We start from the raw sequence: 13,988 nt of genomic DNA on the forward strand, positions 1-13,988 counted from the left end.
AACCAATAACATAATATAATTAGATAAAGTCCAGACAACAGCAACTGTGACAATCATGAGGTCTACAGGAAAATAAGGCATCACAGAGCCTCCTTAAGCTAAAGAAAAATGCTCAAGCAAAACTATTCAAGCCATTTTCAGAAGTGGGAATTTGTTCCAAAGAGGAAATCCATAAACCTTTCCCATCTTCCCCAAGGAAACAAGACTTGAACTACAGCAATTGCACAATTCCTATCGCCATTTAGGAAAAAAATTACTGGGGATAAATCTGATTTTCTAGATGTCTTCCACCTATATAATCTGAATGCTAATTTAGGGTAATCAGTGATACTCTAAATCACTTATTTTCTTCAAATCAAGTGTTATAAAACAAAACACATTTGGAGTTAGTTATTTTTTCTAAGTAAATGGATTAAGGTATAGTGATCCACTCAGTTTTGTTCTGTAGATATATTAAAAAAAACCCCCAAAACAACCAATGACACAACTCCAAATGTTGGCAAGATCTAGGAACAATTTATCATATTTCTTCCACTATTATAAATTATACATTTTAAAAAATCATTCCACCACACTGGATATGTACAAACATGCAACTTATTTGTATAGACAGTTCTTTTACTGTTAAAATCACTTCAGAGACAAAGGTGTTCAACATAAATGCTGCATTTCCTTAAAAAAAAAAAAAACCTGCATTTTTATTTCAAATCTAATTCAGCTGCTTGGAACAATGCTGAAAATAGAAGTCTGGGTACAGAACATACTCATCTTGTTTTCAAGTTAGAAGAGGATCTGTATTTTTGTTTTTTTATAAGCTTTATCAGCACTTTTCCAAAGAAAATAATAACTGTATTCACTGAGTAAGCACAATATCTCTGGAATTAAATATACTGTCTTACTGGCTAGGTCCCAGCTTCAACTGCAAGAACTGACACTGATACACCTAGGAGAGCAGATTCATAACACAGTGTTGCTCAAATATTATAGCAGGTTTTTTGAAAAAAAAAAAAAAAATCCTCTAGAGTTACTGCTTCAGTGTTTACACTAACTTACGTGGATCTACAGTGTATAAGGAAAAAGTGTTATGTTCCTGTTCTAGAAGTCAGACAAAACTATTTATGTTAAAGCTATACAGAGCTATGTTTAAAAACTTTTAACATGGATTCTGGACACAAAAATTGGCATAAAAGTAGTGGCTGTTCCTATGAAGCCAGAAAAGACCTACTTGCCTTTGAAATTTCTACACTTTGTGTTTTGTACTACCTTTACTTCTGTATTTCTGCCTCCCACACAGCAGTCCTGTGTGTGAACTCCTCCAATACAACGTGTGAGGCGTGGAGCTCATCAGTGAAACATCCTGCCTCCATTCTGCCAAACACTTGAGAACAGTCTTTGGAGCTTTGCTGTATTTGAGCACAGATATCTTGCAGATGTTTAATTTAAAGCTCATGTGTAGTCCCACTGAAGTAAATGGGATTACTAAAGTACTTAAAGTAATTCCCTGCTGAATCAGGCTTTTAGGAGTAAGAATAAATGTGCCTAATTTTTATTCATGCATCAGATATCTATAGACTAATAGTTTAAACTCAGCAGTTTTTTATCCAGTTAATATTAAATGTCTGGAGTTAGTTTATCTTCACCTGCTGCATCTACCACCCCTATAGCAAGGACTTTTTAAATATAACCCTGCAGCACAGTTTTTGCATACATACTGTGTCATCAGGCACTCATGTTTTGCATACATATAGTGTCATCAGACCTAGTGCTGTGATGACTTTTTTGTAAATAATAAACTGCACCCGGCCCTTGTATTTTTTGGGTGCTACATGCATGAAAGATTTCAGAAAAGAACTCTTGTAATGTAGATTAAAAAATTAGTGGAAGTAATTCCATTTACTTTGGACAAAAGAGAAACTCATTCATATACCTGTAACTGCTTACTTCCTGCATCTATGGAGATGTAGAATAATTTTTAACTTAATTGTGGGAAGAACAAAAGGAAAAAAAATCTGTGGATCTAAGGTATTTAACACATACATGCTAGAGGTTAAAATGGGCATTACTTACACCGTGGTCAGAAGCAAACATGATGTGGTGAACTAAAGGTGAGATTTGTGAATACAAAATCTTTCAGCAAAAAAAGAAAGCACAACCAAAAATCCAAATAATAAATCTACAACCTCATCAGCAATGAGACACCTGTGGCTTCTTACATCAAGACCTAGCTAAGTGATGCTGAGAGTTCTCTGCAAAGTACTTCTATTCTCACATCTATTAAAATTTATCCCCTGCTGAAAGTATAATAAGAGAAGGCTGGCAGTGATTAATTCATCTTGTCATCAAGCATCAAGTTAATTTAAATTGATTTCCTCATTTAAATGAGTACACCTGGAAATATCAACCACATGCAAAATTACCACTGATTTTAGCATCATTTGCAGGTCACTAAAAAAGGACCCACTGACACACATGTGATAACAAAAGAAAAATAAAATTATTCCTTCCTGAAATTTTCACTGTTCATCTCTGGCCCACCTGATCTAATTGGTTCAGCTAATCTAGTATTAAAACTTGGAAAATTTAAATCAAGGGGGCAAAACACAGGACTAATAGGCAGATGCCTATTTAATTTTTGCAATGTTACAACATCTTCTACTGTACAGATGTAAGAACTTAAGGCAGCCCCGATGAGCTATAGGTCTGGGATACCATAAGAGACAGTACAACAGCTTTAGGGATAAACAATTCATCGCTAAGTGACAGTACACATCAGGGGTGCAATTACCCAAGTCTTTACAACAGCAAACCCAGTTATTCACCAATACCGAGCCAAAAGTGATACCCAGCTTGGCAAAGGACTTGCACAACCGTGTAAATGGGATAGGCCATTGGGCAGAGGGACACAGCTGGTCCTTCAAAGAAACAGCTTAGATCTACAGAGGAGCTGGGCGAATCTCCCATTCCCTCATCAGACCCACCTCTTCCTCTGCCGAGTCGCAGCAGCAGTTGTTTGGATTTGCTAACCCGTTTTCACACCTCACCTCTGCTCCCCTCCGTTCTGGTTGTGTTCTGGCTGTCCACAGGGCACAGAAGTGTTGTCCGAGGCAATTCTGGCTTTACACCTCACTTCTGCACAGAGCACCCAGAAACACAGTGCAAAGCAACAGTAGCCCCGTAACAGACACATCCAATGCTCAGCAGCTCCAGTTCAATCCTGACAACTTCAAAAAAGTCTGCTCATGTAACAGCATGCAGTTATGAACAGGCAACGTCAATGACTAGTTAATTGTACGCCAGTATCAGCTATTATGCATGCTGTCTTCCAGCAGGTAGTTCCCCATAACCATACAAAGTGTTTCAATCTTCTGTAACTCTGTTCAAACATGGCAGAGCTTTATCTTCTGTCGGAAGAAAGAAAACATGAAAAAATTTTAAGAGTGAAAGTAGTAAACTCCTCAAAGCACGTGTGTTGTCACCACGATTGTTTCCAATCTTTCCCCTGATGAAGAAATGCAAGACATGTAGTGCATAAAACCCAGTAAGCTCGAGCAATACTCAGAGAATATTGCACTACAGCAGTATTCTTCAGCAATCCCATCCACTGCAAATTTTCAGACTTCCCCCCAATTCTCAATAACAGCATTGCAAAAATACAATATTGCAGTGAAGGTCTCAGTCCTTTAACTTCAGCACACTTCGTAGCCTCGTCCAATGATACATGAAAGACTGCATGTCTGTGCTACAGAAACAACATTTTTGTCTCATTTTCTACACTCCAAAACTATGGAACAGAATTTTCTGGGTTCACAGAGGCACTGAAATCTTCTCTATCTTCTCATGAAAAGGCACAAGTCTTTGACTGTGTCTTTTTCTCTTTGTATGTATGCGTCCAAATGTGTGCGCGGTCTTCTACCTCCACAAGTTCAAGCTGAACTAGAAATCCTCTTTCTGGCACAGAAAGAAGGCTTTGAAGCACACACTTCTTATGATGACAGGAGACAACAGTATCAGTCATGGCACCCAGCTCTCTCCTAGAAAGAGCAGAAATACTTTGGCACTAAACTGTATAAATGTGGCATAAAAACGTACACGTAAGAGTGTGTCATGAAGCACAAAGTTTGAAAATTTATTCAAGTTACATGGGTATGTTTAGTATGTGGAATACTTTAATTTCATTTAGGTTTAAGACAAAACTGCTTACGTTTGGGCTGAGTTTGACAGATTTCTGAAGCCTGTTTCAATATCTAATGTTTTGAATTCAAATCTTCCACTTGCAGTTCTATTTCTGCTTCTATTCATCATTACTAACATAGCCATTGTTATTTCTCCAGTATTCCAAATAATCTGTGTCCAGATAGTACCACAACGCATGATTAATAAATATGATTCATACTTCTAACAAGATCCCCATTGAAGAGAAACATTTTCTTTCATATTTTTTCCAATCCTGGTCTGTAACCGTGAAAAAACAAAAAGCTAGAATACTGTGACAGCAGATTTCAATGCCTTCCCTGCTATTCTCTCTGCAGTTTCTACACTTACATATTTCTCCAGTCATTTGCCCTTACAATTTTTTTATCTGATTATCAAATATCTGGCAAAGAAGTACTTGGCAGGATTTAGAGCTCTTCAGTCGCCTGATGACCGCGGAGCTGATGGCATAATAAAAGGCTACTAATGAAGTTCCCGGCAGTGCTGTCCCTGAAAAACCTCGACCACACTCACTTTTTGCCCCGTATTTCTCCACCCGTGGAACTTGGTGAGCTCCACACGTAATCTGGAAAAGGCACAAAACACAACTCGGCTGTGCTCTTCATGCACCATTTCGGCTTAAACCTCGTCTTCTAGCTCAGGGCAAGTAAGAAAAAAAACAAACCAACCACACACACAGACACAGAAACAAAACCAAAACTAAGAACCACAAGTAGCACTCGGAAGCCCTCTCTTTTTGCCTACTTGTTGCAGGTGCTAGCAGGTGTAGCAGCAACCTGCACCGGAGCCGAGGGGCGGGCAGCGCCGACAGGGCAGGGCACGGAACCACCGCCGCCCCCCGGGCACCGCGGGGCCCCGGCCCGGCTTGCGCGCTCCCGGCTCGCCCCGCCCCGGGCCGCGCGCGCCCCCGACCAGCGGGGGGCTCCTTTTCCCGGGAGCAAAAGGCACACGGAGAGCTCCCCGGGAGCCGGCTGGCGAAGGTGGCGGCTCCCGGGGCACGAGCCCACCCAGGCGCGGCGGCCGCAGCGGCAGCCCCAGCCCGCCCCAGGGGCGCGCACCTGCCCCGCGGCAGCGGCGCGGCCACACCGGGGGCGGGCCCGGGCGGGAGCGGAGGGGCGGGCGGGGAGGAGCGGGGGGCGGGTGCCGCTCGCCGCCGCGGGGCTGCGGCTGGGCTGGGCGCGGGCTGCCGGCCGGCGGAGCGCTCGCAGTCGCGGGAAGCGCCGGGGTTGTCGGTCGGGCGGCGGGCGGGAAGGGAAGGCAAGGCAGGGCAGGCGGAGCAGGAAAGGGAGCGGAAGGCGGGCGGGAGGCGGCGGCGGCGCCGCGCTCGCCCCGCTGCCCTGGATGACGGGCGGCCGGTTCGACTTCGACGATGGCGGCACCTACTGCGGCGGCTGGGAGGACGGGAAAGCCCACGGGCACGGCATTTGCACCGGGCCCAAGGGGCAGGGCGAGTATGCCGGCTCCTGGTCCCACGGTTTCGAGGTGGCGGGCGGCTACACCTGGCCCAGCGGCAACACCTACCTGGGCTACTGGGCGCAGGGCAAGCGCCACGGGCTGGGCGTGGAGACGAAGGGCAGGTGGATGTACCGCGGCGAGTGGTCCCACGGTTTCAAGGGGCGCTACGGGGTGCGGCAGAGCCTCAGCACGCCGGCCCGCTACGAGGGCACCTGGAGCAACGGGCTGCAGGACGGATACGGCGTGGAGACCTACGGGGACGGAGGTGGGCGCCGGCGGGGGGCGCCCCGCGCGCGGCGGCGCCGGGGGGCGGGCGGGGATGGGGGCGGGGGGGCGCGCGCCTGCGTGGGCGCTCCGCGGGAAGGGCCCCTCCTCCCGCCCCCGCGCCCTCACCGCCGCCCTCGCACCGGGGTCTCTGCTCTTCCCCTGCCCGTGGCCGGGCGCCTTTCCCGGCGCCGTTCTCTCGGCGCCCCCGAGGCCCCGCTGGCGGCCGGGGAGCGCCACAGGTGCCTGGCGCCCGCCCCGCCCCACTCTGAGGAGCCGCCTGGCCCCGGCTGCGCTCCGAGCGCGCTGAGCTGTCCGGGCTCAGCGCTTTCTCCCGGCCAGCTGGTAGAAATCCGCATTACGGCCGCCTGCAGACAGCTTTCCTTTCTCTCCGCTGAGGCGGCTCATGGGCTCCCTGGCCGAGGTAGCGATGGCCGGGCGGCCGCGTCTGGCTCGGGGAGCGAGCGAGGCGGGCGAGCCCCGGCACCTCGCCCCCTGCGCACCGCGTTGGTGCGGGAACGGCAAGAACTTGTTGTAATGGAGCCCTTGTATCGCGCTGATGTGCAGGCAGGGATGGCTTTGTGCGCTCGGCTTGTAAACGCGAGGCTGGAGCTAATGGAGTGGGGACGCAGCTTGCGCTGTAAAATCAATGAAACTTGGGTCCACCCTCACACAATAACTCCGGGTTTTATCAAAATTCGGGATAGTTTCAAGCATCCTGCTCGAAGCAGGAGGTGTGCAGTGCAGTCGCACAAGACCTGCCTCTGACACCCTTCCCCGCCACCGAACCCATGACCCAGGGCTGAGATCGCGGTGGGCGTGCGGAGGGGCCGCAGCGATCCGCCCTCGGTTGAAGTCGGGGCGGTCAAGAAGGCAGGGTTCAGTGAGGTCACTGAGGACTGGAGCTTACTTGAGTGCTCACTTACAGTTCTTGTACCTCTGTCGCTTCATGCTCTGCGCGATAAATAAGCCTGATACTCTTTAATTCAGCCTCGGCTGCTGTAATGTCCTTGGCCTCGGTGGAAGTGCCACCTGCAACTTCTGCAGAGTTGCTCTTCAGCTGGGAGCAAGGGAACAGGTTTGCGCTGTGTAACAGGAGGTAAAACGGGTCTCGGTTTTAGGATTAGAGAGTTGCTGGGATTTTTTTACAGAAATGCTGCTTGCTTCAGCATTCAGCAGCGTATTCAGTTAAGTGGCAAGTAATAGAATTTACCGAAATCAGAGGTACTGTTCACGTGATGTGACTAAAGGACTAACCCACGTGTCAGCTCTCAACTGATACTTCTGCTGGTTTCTTTCAGGAATTTTTTCAGGTCATCTCTGGTCAAACTTTTAGGAGAGTGGGTCTTTTTGTATGAAGCGGAAGATGAGATATTTGCGGTTGGGCTCCTGTTTTTTCTTTTCCGAAATGCAAAATGTAGCAATTTGGTAGGATTCAGTTCCTTCAGACAACGAAATCCGCAGTGGGTTTTGTACCCTTCTGTCCCCTTATTTAGAGATATTTGTAGCTGTCCAAAAATTGTTTCCTGGTGTGGAAAGTTCTGATATTCAAAGGCAGCTATGTGTTTGTGGATTTAAAACAAAAAGAAAAAAAACCCCACAAAACTAACAAACAAACAAAAAAAAAAACCCCACAAAGTCAACGTGTGAAAGAGAACAAAATTTCAATTTCACTTTCACCACACAATATATTTTTTCAGTTTTTATGAAATGTGTTTTGGCTGAATACAAGCAGTGGCGCTTTTTTTTTGGTTGTTTTTTTTTTTTTTTCCCCCCCTCCCTCCCCTTCTGGGAAAGTAAATTGCCATTCCAGTAAATGTTCTAGAAATTATTTTCTCAAAGTTGTTTTTATCCTTTTTTTCTTCAGGCTTCTTGTGGCTTTAAAAAAAAAATCTTAATATAGTACTGGTTATTGGAGGTAAATTGTCTCAATATTTAGACTTGGAACAACACGTGAAGGATCCAGTTCACACTGTTAGCTGAGATCTGTTGTCATGACTCCAGTCTTTTGCATGTTGCAGTTCATACGAACAGAGGGTGTAAAGCCCCATTGATTTTAATGAAAGTACTCATGAATGAAGCAGAGCAGTACGTCATAGATGTTTGCAGATGTGTTTTTGTTTTCATGCTCTGGGAACAATAGATGTATTCGCACACCAGAACACATCTGAAATGGGTTTATAAGGAAACCAGATTTACACATGTATCTTTAACATAATTTAAAACAGTTGCAGGAAAGCTCTCTCTTCATGAATACCAGAGAGTACCAGTGTGGAGAAATAACTCTTTAGACTATGCCAATTGCTAATTTATTTTCAAACTCACTGTAATCAAGGCCTCTTTGCTGCTAGCTGTTTAGTTTTTTTTTTTTAGTCTATCCCCAGTACGTTGCTTTAAAGTGTGTTGGTGGTATTATGAGATATAATTGAAGAAGAGAAAAGGAAAATGAGCATTGACAGGGTTCGTCAGTTTTTGCACACAAAACTTTTTGTGATATGAGTAATATATGTCATGCTGTGTTTAGATGCTTAAAATTGTCACTCAGTCAAATCTCTGGGTAAAATGCTGTGAATTACAAACCATGGTACTTCATACATTGCATATGATTACAGTGGGCCTTCAAGTGACCTATCAGTCTGTCCCCTGCAGCAATCTGGATTTTTGTGCCCCCTTTAAACTCTCCAGGTTTTATTAATCTGTGTGAAGATGCAAAACCTGCTGGAGGAGGGACTGTGGCCTAATTTGAAACTTCAGTGTGTCTAAATTGGTTATTTATGGCCCTTCCAACAACAGCAAAAACCAATTGCATGTTGTCATTCCACAGAGGGAGATCAGGGGCAAAAGCACCCTGAGCAAAGGTCACATATGTTCATTGATTTCTGAGAGGTCTTCGTTTTAGGTCTACGCTTATTTAACATTTGAGTCAGAAAAGCATGCAAAAATCTTGATGTAACAACAAAATTTTTAAACCATAGACTAAAGGATAAGAGCAAGTGGAGTAGTTAAATGGGTCGTTGGCCTCTCCTTTTTTTCACAGTATAGTTTTAAATTTTAGCTGCAAGTGGGCAATGACATTTGCAGCTGTAAGATGCGCCAAGGATGTTTTAGAAGGGATGGCACACTGTAACTAAGGAAACTGATTATGAAATTATATCTTACAGCAAATTGCCAACAAAAAGAAAAGGAAAAAGATATACTCTCTAATAGCTCTCATGCTCAAAATATGACCGCCTTTTTAAAAGAACTAATTAAACACCAGATGGATGGTCAGGAGTTATGGCTGAATGTTTCTTCAGTTACCGAGGATAGCAAGCCTACCTGTTGAAAAATTAGTGTCAAACAACGTTATTATTTTATGGTCAAACACAATCTTAAATTATATTGGTAATTACAGTGATAATTCAAATTTTAATAATTGACCTTTAGAGGAACTGCTTTGAACAGTCAGCTGTGGTATAAGGTGAAAAAGAATGTGGTGTGTTTTTTGATATATCATTCATATTTATCTCTATCTAGAGAGATAGGTAAATAATGCGTAAGTTTTCTTCATATATGAGAAAAGCTTTTTCATCATGTCTTATACATTGTTGTATTTAATTATAGTGCAATATTGACATACCTTGCGTTGCTTGTTTAAACATTTCTAAAATTTATTGAATAAGGTGAGGCAGTGTGAGATAGTCAAATTACTGTACAAGGTTCTTGTATCTACATTCTGGACACTGCTCTCCATATGTCATTAAAATACTTTTCGTTTGAAATGTGAGTAGAAAAGCCAAGAAAAATGAGTTGGCTTTTTAGCATTAGTATCAGAAACCTTTCCATTACTGGATTTGTAATGATAGAAGTGATAATAGTTACCTGCTGCGCTGCATAAAATTCAACCTAAGTATCTCATACTTTTTAAAGATGAAATAAATACGAATCTTCCAATGTTTTTTTTTACTATTTTGTCTTTAGAAGAAGCTGGCATTGATTTTATTTCCTCAATAGAAAGAAAAATTGGACAAGTGGATAGCAGTGCAATAATTGTTTTTGTTTTAATGCCCTTACGTGTAGCAGCAACCACTTCCCTTCTTTCTAGAGTAGTGAAAAATACAAGTCTTAAATAAAGTATTTTTGAGCTTTCCATTATTATTAATTGAAGTATTAGTAAGAAAAACAGGCTGACCTTTTATATGTCTTTAAAATTCTGTACTGAAATAAGTTGATTGTGCTTGAAGTCTGACATTGTAAGCAGCATGCAGAGCCATAATTATTAGATGCTGCTTTAATTTAATACTGAGGTATAATCAAAATTAGACTTAGATTTATTATTTCAAAATTAAGTTAAATAGTGGAGAACATTAAAGGGGTTATAATATGTAGCAATAAGTGTATGTAGCCAGATTCTTAGTTCCAGCAAATCGTTATAGATCCCAGAAATAATTAGGGACAAAATGAAGTAATTTATGCTCATAAAATATTAATGTACTTCTGGGAATTTTCTGTTTAATAAAAGAAAAAAAATTAGAATGTGGCTGTATATTTGCAGTATTTACAGAACATGTCATGCCAGTGCTCTGTGCTCATCCTTCTATTTGTTCTTCCCCATATGCTGAGTTTTTTAAAATAATCATGTTCCTAGATTCAGCACCCTTACAACCAGTACAGCAGTAAGTATCCAGGATACAGAGAAGGAGAAAGAAACTAAGAAAGTTGTTTGTTTGTGTCAGCAGCCATCTGTTAAAACCTTCCACTTGGTAGAATTTTCTACCAACACAAAACAGTTACGTTTTGGAACCTATCTAGTATTATATAATAAAGAAAACAGACTTAGCAAATTTAATTGTGTTAACACTGAAATGTAAGTTAGCAAAAGAGGTAAAGAGTAAGGCAGTACCTGATAGATGCTGGACAGGTACACAATCAAAACAGTATGTAAATATGTTAGGGATTGAATCTCAAAGCAAATGAATCTTGGAGCTACGTCTTCAACTGTAGATACTTCACAAATATTTTCACAAAAATTTTGTCAATCCCTAAACTTGACACTTGATGCTTAGTTCTCTAAATAGTTGATAGCTGTTCCAATTGAAGTAGATCAACATTTTAAAAATTAAAGATTGTTTATTGATCCGTCTGTGAAAATATTTAAAGTAGCTTTAAGAAAAAAAAACAGCACTGGGGGGTGAGTGGCTACATTTTGAGGAGCTTAAAGGAGTTCAATGGGAATTAGAGTGAAATTACATCAGAAAACAGGGTATCTTCTATTTGCTAGTTATGGCATTCCTGCCACCTTCCTTTGGAGCCTTGGGTAGAAGTGGCCTTCAGAGAGCAGGCACTGGCAAGTGTCAAAATGAAAATGCCTTTTGAGAATATAAGAAAAAAAATTGATGTAGTAATCTGTATAATAAAGGTGGGGTTTGGCTCCAGTGCAGCTTTCCATGGACGTCCATGACATTTCGTATCGTATACAATACTCCTCCTTACATTGCTGTTTGCAACTTTCTACAAGAGTAGTTATGATTAAATATTTGCTAGAATGTTGTGCAATATTGTGTAACTGCCTTGCCTTTCTCATGTACTGCAGAACAAATGAAAGGCAAAAAAAGGGCTAAAGAATTCATGCTTTTGATCTCTCTGTCACAACATAATGCAGAATGCAGTACATGTTTATGTACTGGGGATACCAGAAAGTGTTGACATGAAGAGTTTGTGAAGAGAAAGGAGTCCTAAGATTTTGTTCTTTCATTCAACTCCACACAAAAAAATGTAAAAGATTTACTTTACAATAGAGGTTTATGACAGTGGATCCAAAAGCCCATCCGAAGGCAATCTAGTGCATTGTCAAATAGCTCCTGACAAGGAGATGTCTGTAGTCACCTTAAACCCACAGTACCAGAATGGTTACTTTTCCTACTTTCTCCTTCTGTGAGCAGCTGGGCACAAGAGCTGTGAGTGTCCTGCTCTCTCCCTTCTCTCCAGCCCTCTCTCCCTCCTCAGCTGACTGCGTATAATGTGTGTCTGTTTCTGCTGGCCACGTTCCCATCAGTCCACCTTAAAATATGTTGACCGAGTCCTGCTTTAGAAATTTCTCTTGAAGTATTTTTCCTTGGACAGATCCATTTTAAAAATGTTCATGTGATTATAGTTACTGTGTCTTAGTGGCCAAAATGAATCAGCTGTGAAAGTGAAATATTTGCTAAGTGGAAAAATAATTTATAAAAAAAAACAAGTAACAGAAGTAGTTTATCTCTCTGTATCGTGTGCATCTCACCAAAATCAGAGCTGACAATGTAGTGTTGCCTGTAGCTTATTGGATGGAGAGGGCTAGGTCTTCTACAGCTTCCTAAATTTAATTTCTTATTACTTTAAAAGGTACCTACCAGGGGCAGTGGACAGGAGGGATGAGACATGGATATGGTGTACGTCAGAGTGTACCCTATGGCATGGCCACTGTGATCCGTTCACCTCTCCGAACATCTCTGGCGTCGCTTCGAAGTGAGCAGAGCAATGGCACTGTTCTGCATGACGTCACTTCAGACAGTCCAGCTGGAACAAGAGGAGGATTTGTGCTCAATTTTCACAGCGATGCAGAAGCCATGGGCATTAAGAAAAAAGGAGGCTTGTTCAGAAGAGGATCCCTTCTTGGTAGTATAAAACTTAGAAAATCTGAATCTAGGTCATCGATATCTAGCAAACGGAGCTCTGTCAGGAGCGATGCTGCTATGAGCAGAATTAGTTCTAGTGACGCCAACTCTACCATTAGTTTTGGAGATGGTGACTGTGATTATAGCCCTCTGGAAGACCATGTTGATGCTACCACTACAGAAGCCTACATGGGTGAATGGAAGAATGACAAGCGCAGCGGTTTTGGTATCAGTGAGCGTTCAAATGGTATGAAATATGAAGGAGAGTGGCTGAATAACAGGAGGCATGGGTATGGATGTACCATGTTTCCAGATGGCACCAAAGAAGAGGGAAAGTACAAAAATAACATTTTGGTCCGTGGAATAAGAAAGCAACTTATACCAATACGAAACACAAAAACTAGAGAAAAGGTGGATAGAGCAATAGAGGGTGCACAGCGAGCAGCTGCCATGGCAAGAACCAAAGTGGAAATTGCAACCTCAAGGTAAGTTGTCAAATAGAAGGTTGTAAACCTTTGTGTTAGTGAGCACTTGCTCACCTTTCAGTTTCATGTGTGTAGCTCCATTGACTTCAGTGGCATTACGCATGTGAAACTTAGAACTTGAGCTCATTTGAGTAAAGAGTTTGTGTTTGTTCCATAATATACTGTAAAAGTACATTTCCATTCTTGGTACATTTCTGCTTTCTCTCAAGAGCTCCTGGATTATCCCTTTAAACCTGTTTGGAAAAAAAAAAAAAAACTGGTGAGGAAAGAAGTGAATGATTTGGGGGATATGAGGTAAAGTTTGAATATTTTCCCATAAGCATGCTCCATTTATGCTTATTGTATTGCTGATTTTTTTTGGTAGCATCTGAAACTCACTGAAGTTGCCCATTTGACGATAGACATCTCAAGAGGCATCTTTTTCTGAGAAATTGTGGTGTGAACAGTGTAAGAATAATGGTCGAGGATGTTGTGCTTGGAGGCTGTTATTTGGTTGCCAGGGCAGTATCTGCCAAAAGAGTTCTGTATGAGGACTCTTCCATTTTGGAGCATGCTTCTCCTCAACTCATCTGATCATAGGGCCACCACATCAAATAGTGGTGGTCAGCTTCTCCCTGTGCCTCTGCCAAGTGTTTGAGATGGGAGAAGTGTGTGGGTATTGGTAGTGGAGAAAAGTGCCATTTTAACTTTGAACTCCTAACCAACAACCAAACAAAGATTCTTGAAATGGAATTGTTACAAATTAAATCAGTATAGACAATTTAAACTTCTTTTATTTTAAGTTTGAGAGCTCTTTTAAAAGCTATTTAATTTTTATTGCCTTCCAATAAGTTTCTGAGGTGGTTTCTCTGTTGATGGCTTTAGTTTATTTCCTCAGGCAAACTTTTCTTGAAATATGCTTTGAGTAAATAAAAGAGTTCAGAATGTGCATGAAAGAAAA

At 42.4% G+C, this 13,988-nt stretch overlaps 1 protein-coding gene and 1 long non-coding RNA gene across 8 annotated transcripts in view; one reads left to right on the forward strand and one right to left on the reverse strand.

Moving 5' to 3' along the window:
- Positions 1-496: 496 nt before the first annotated feature.
- Positions 497-5,064, reverse strand: LOC136287354 (uncharacterized). Its single transcript, XR_010720141.1, has 2 exons — positions 4,726-5,064; positions 497-4,031 (listed from the first exon to the last, which is right to left on the reverse strand). It is a non-coding gene; the product is annotated as an uncharacterized lncRNA (long non-coding RNA).
- Positions 5,065-5,438: 374 nt separating this feature from the next.
- The window catches only part of JPH1 (junctophilin 1), an 82,880-nt gene continuing 74,330 nt past the window's right edge, over positions 5,439-13,988 (forward strand). For all 7 annotated transcript variants that reach the window (XM_066180023.1, XM_066180029.1, XM_066180039.1 and 4 more), the window contains exons 1-2: positions 5,439-5,932; positions 12,292-13,048. In XM_066180023.1, the coding sequence (XP_066036120.1) occupies positions 5,554-5,932; positions 12,292-13,048 (1,136 nt within the window). In that variant the 5' untranslated portion in view covers positions 5,439-5,553. The remainder of the gene's footprint in view (positions 5,933-12,291; positions 13,049-13,988) is intronic.

Source organism: Chamaea fasciata, unplaced genomic scaffold (genome assembly GCF_029207755.1).
Source record: "Chamaea fasciata isolate MVZ Bird 193981 ecotype frontalis unplaced genomic scaffold, bChaFas1.0.hap1 SCAF_1, whole genome shotgun sequence".
Lineage (NCBI taxonomy): Eukaryota > Metazoa > Chordata > Aves > Passeriformes > Sylviidae > Chamaea > Chamaea fasciata.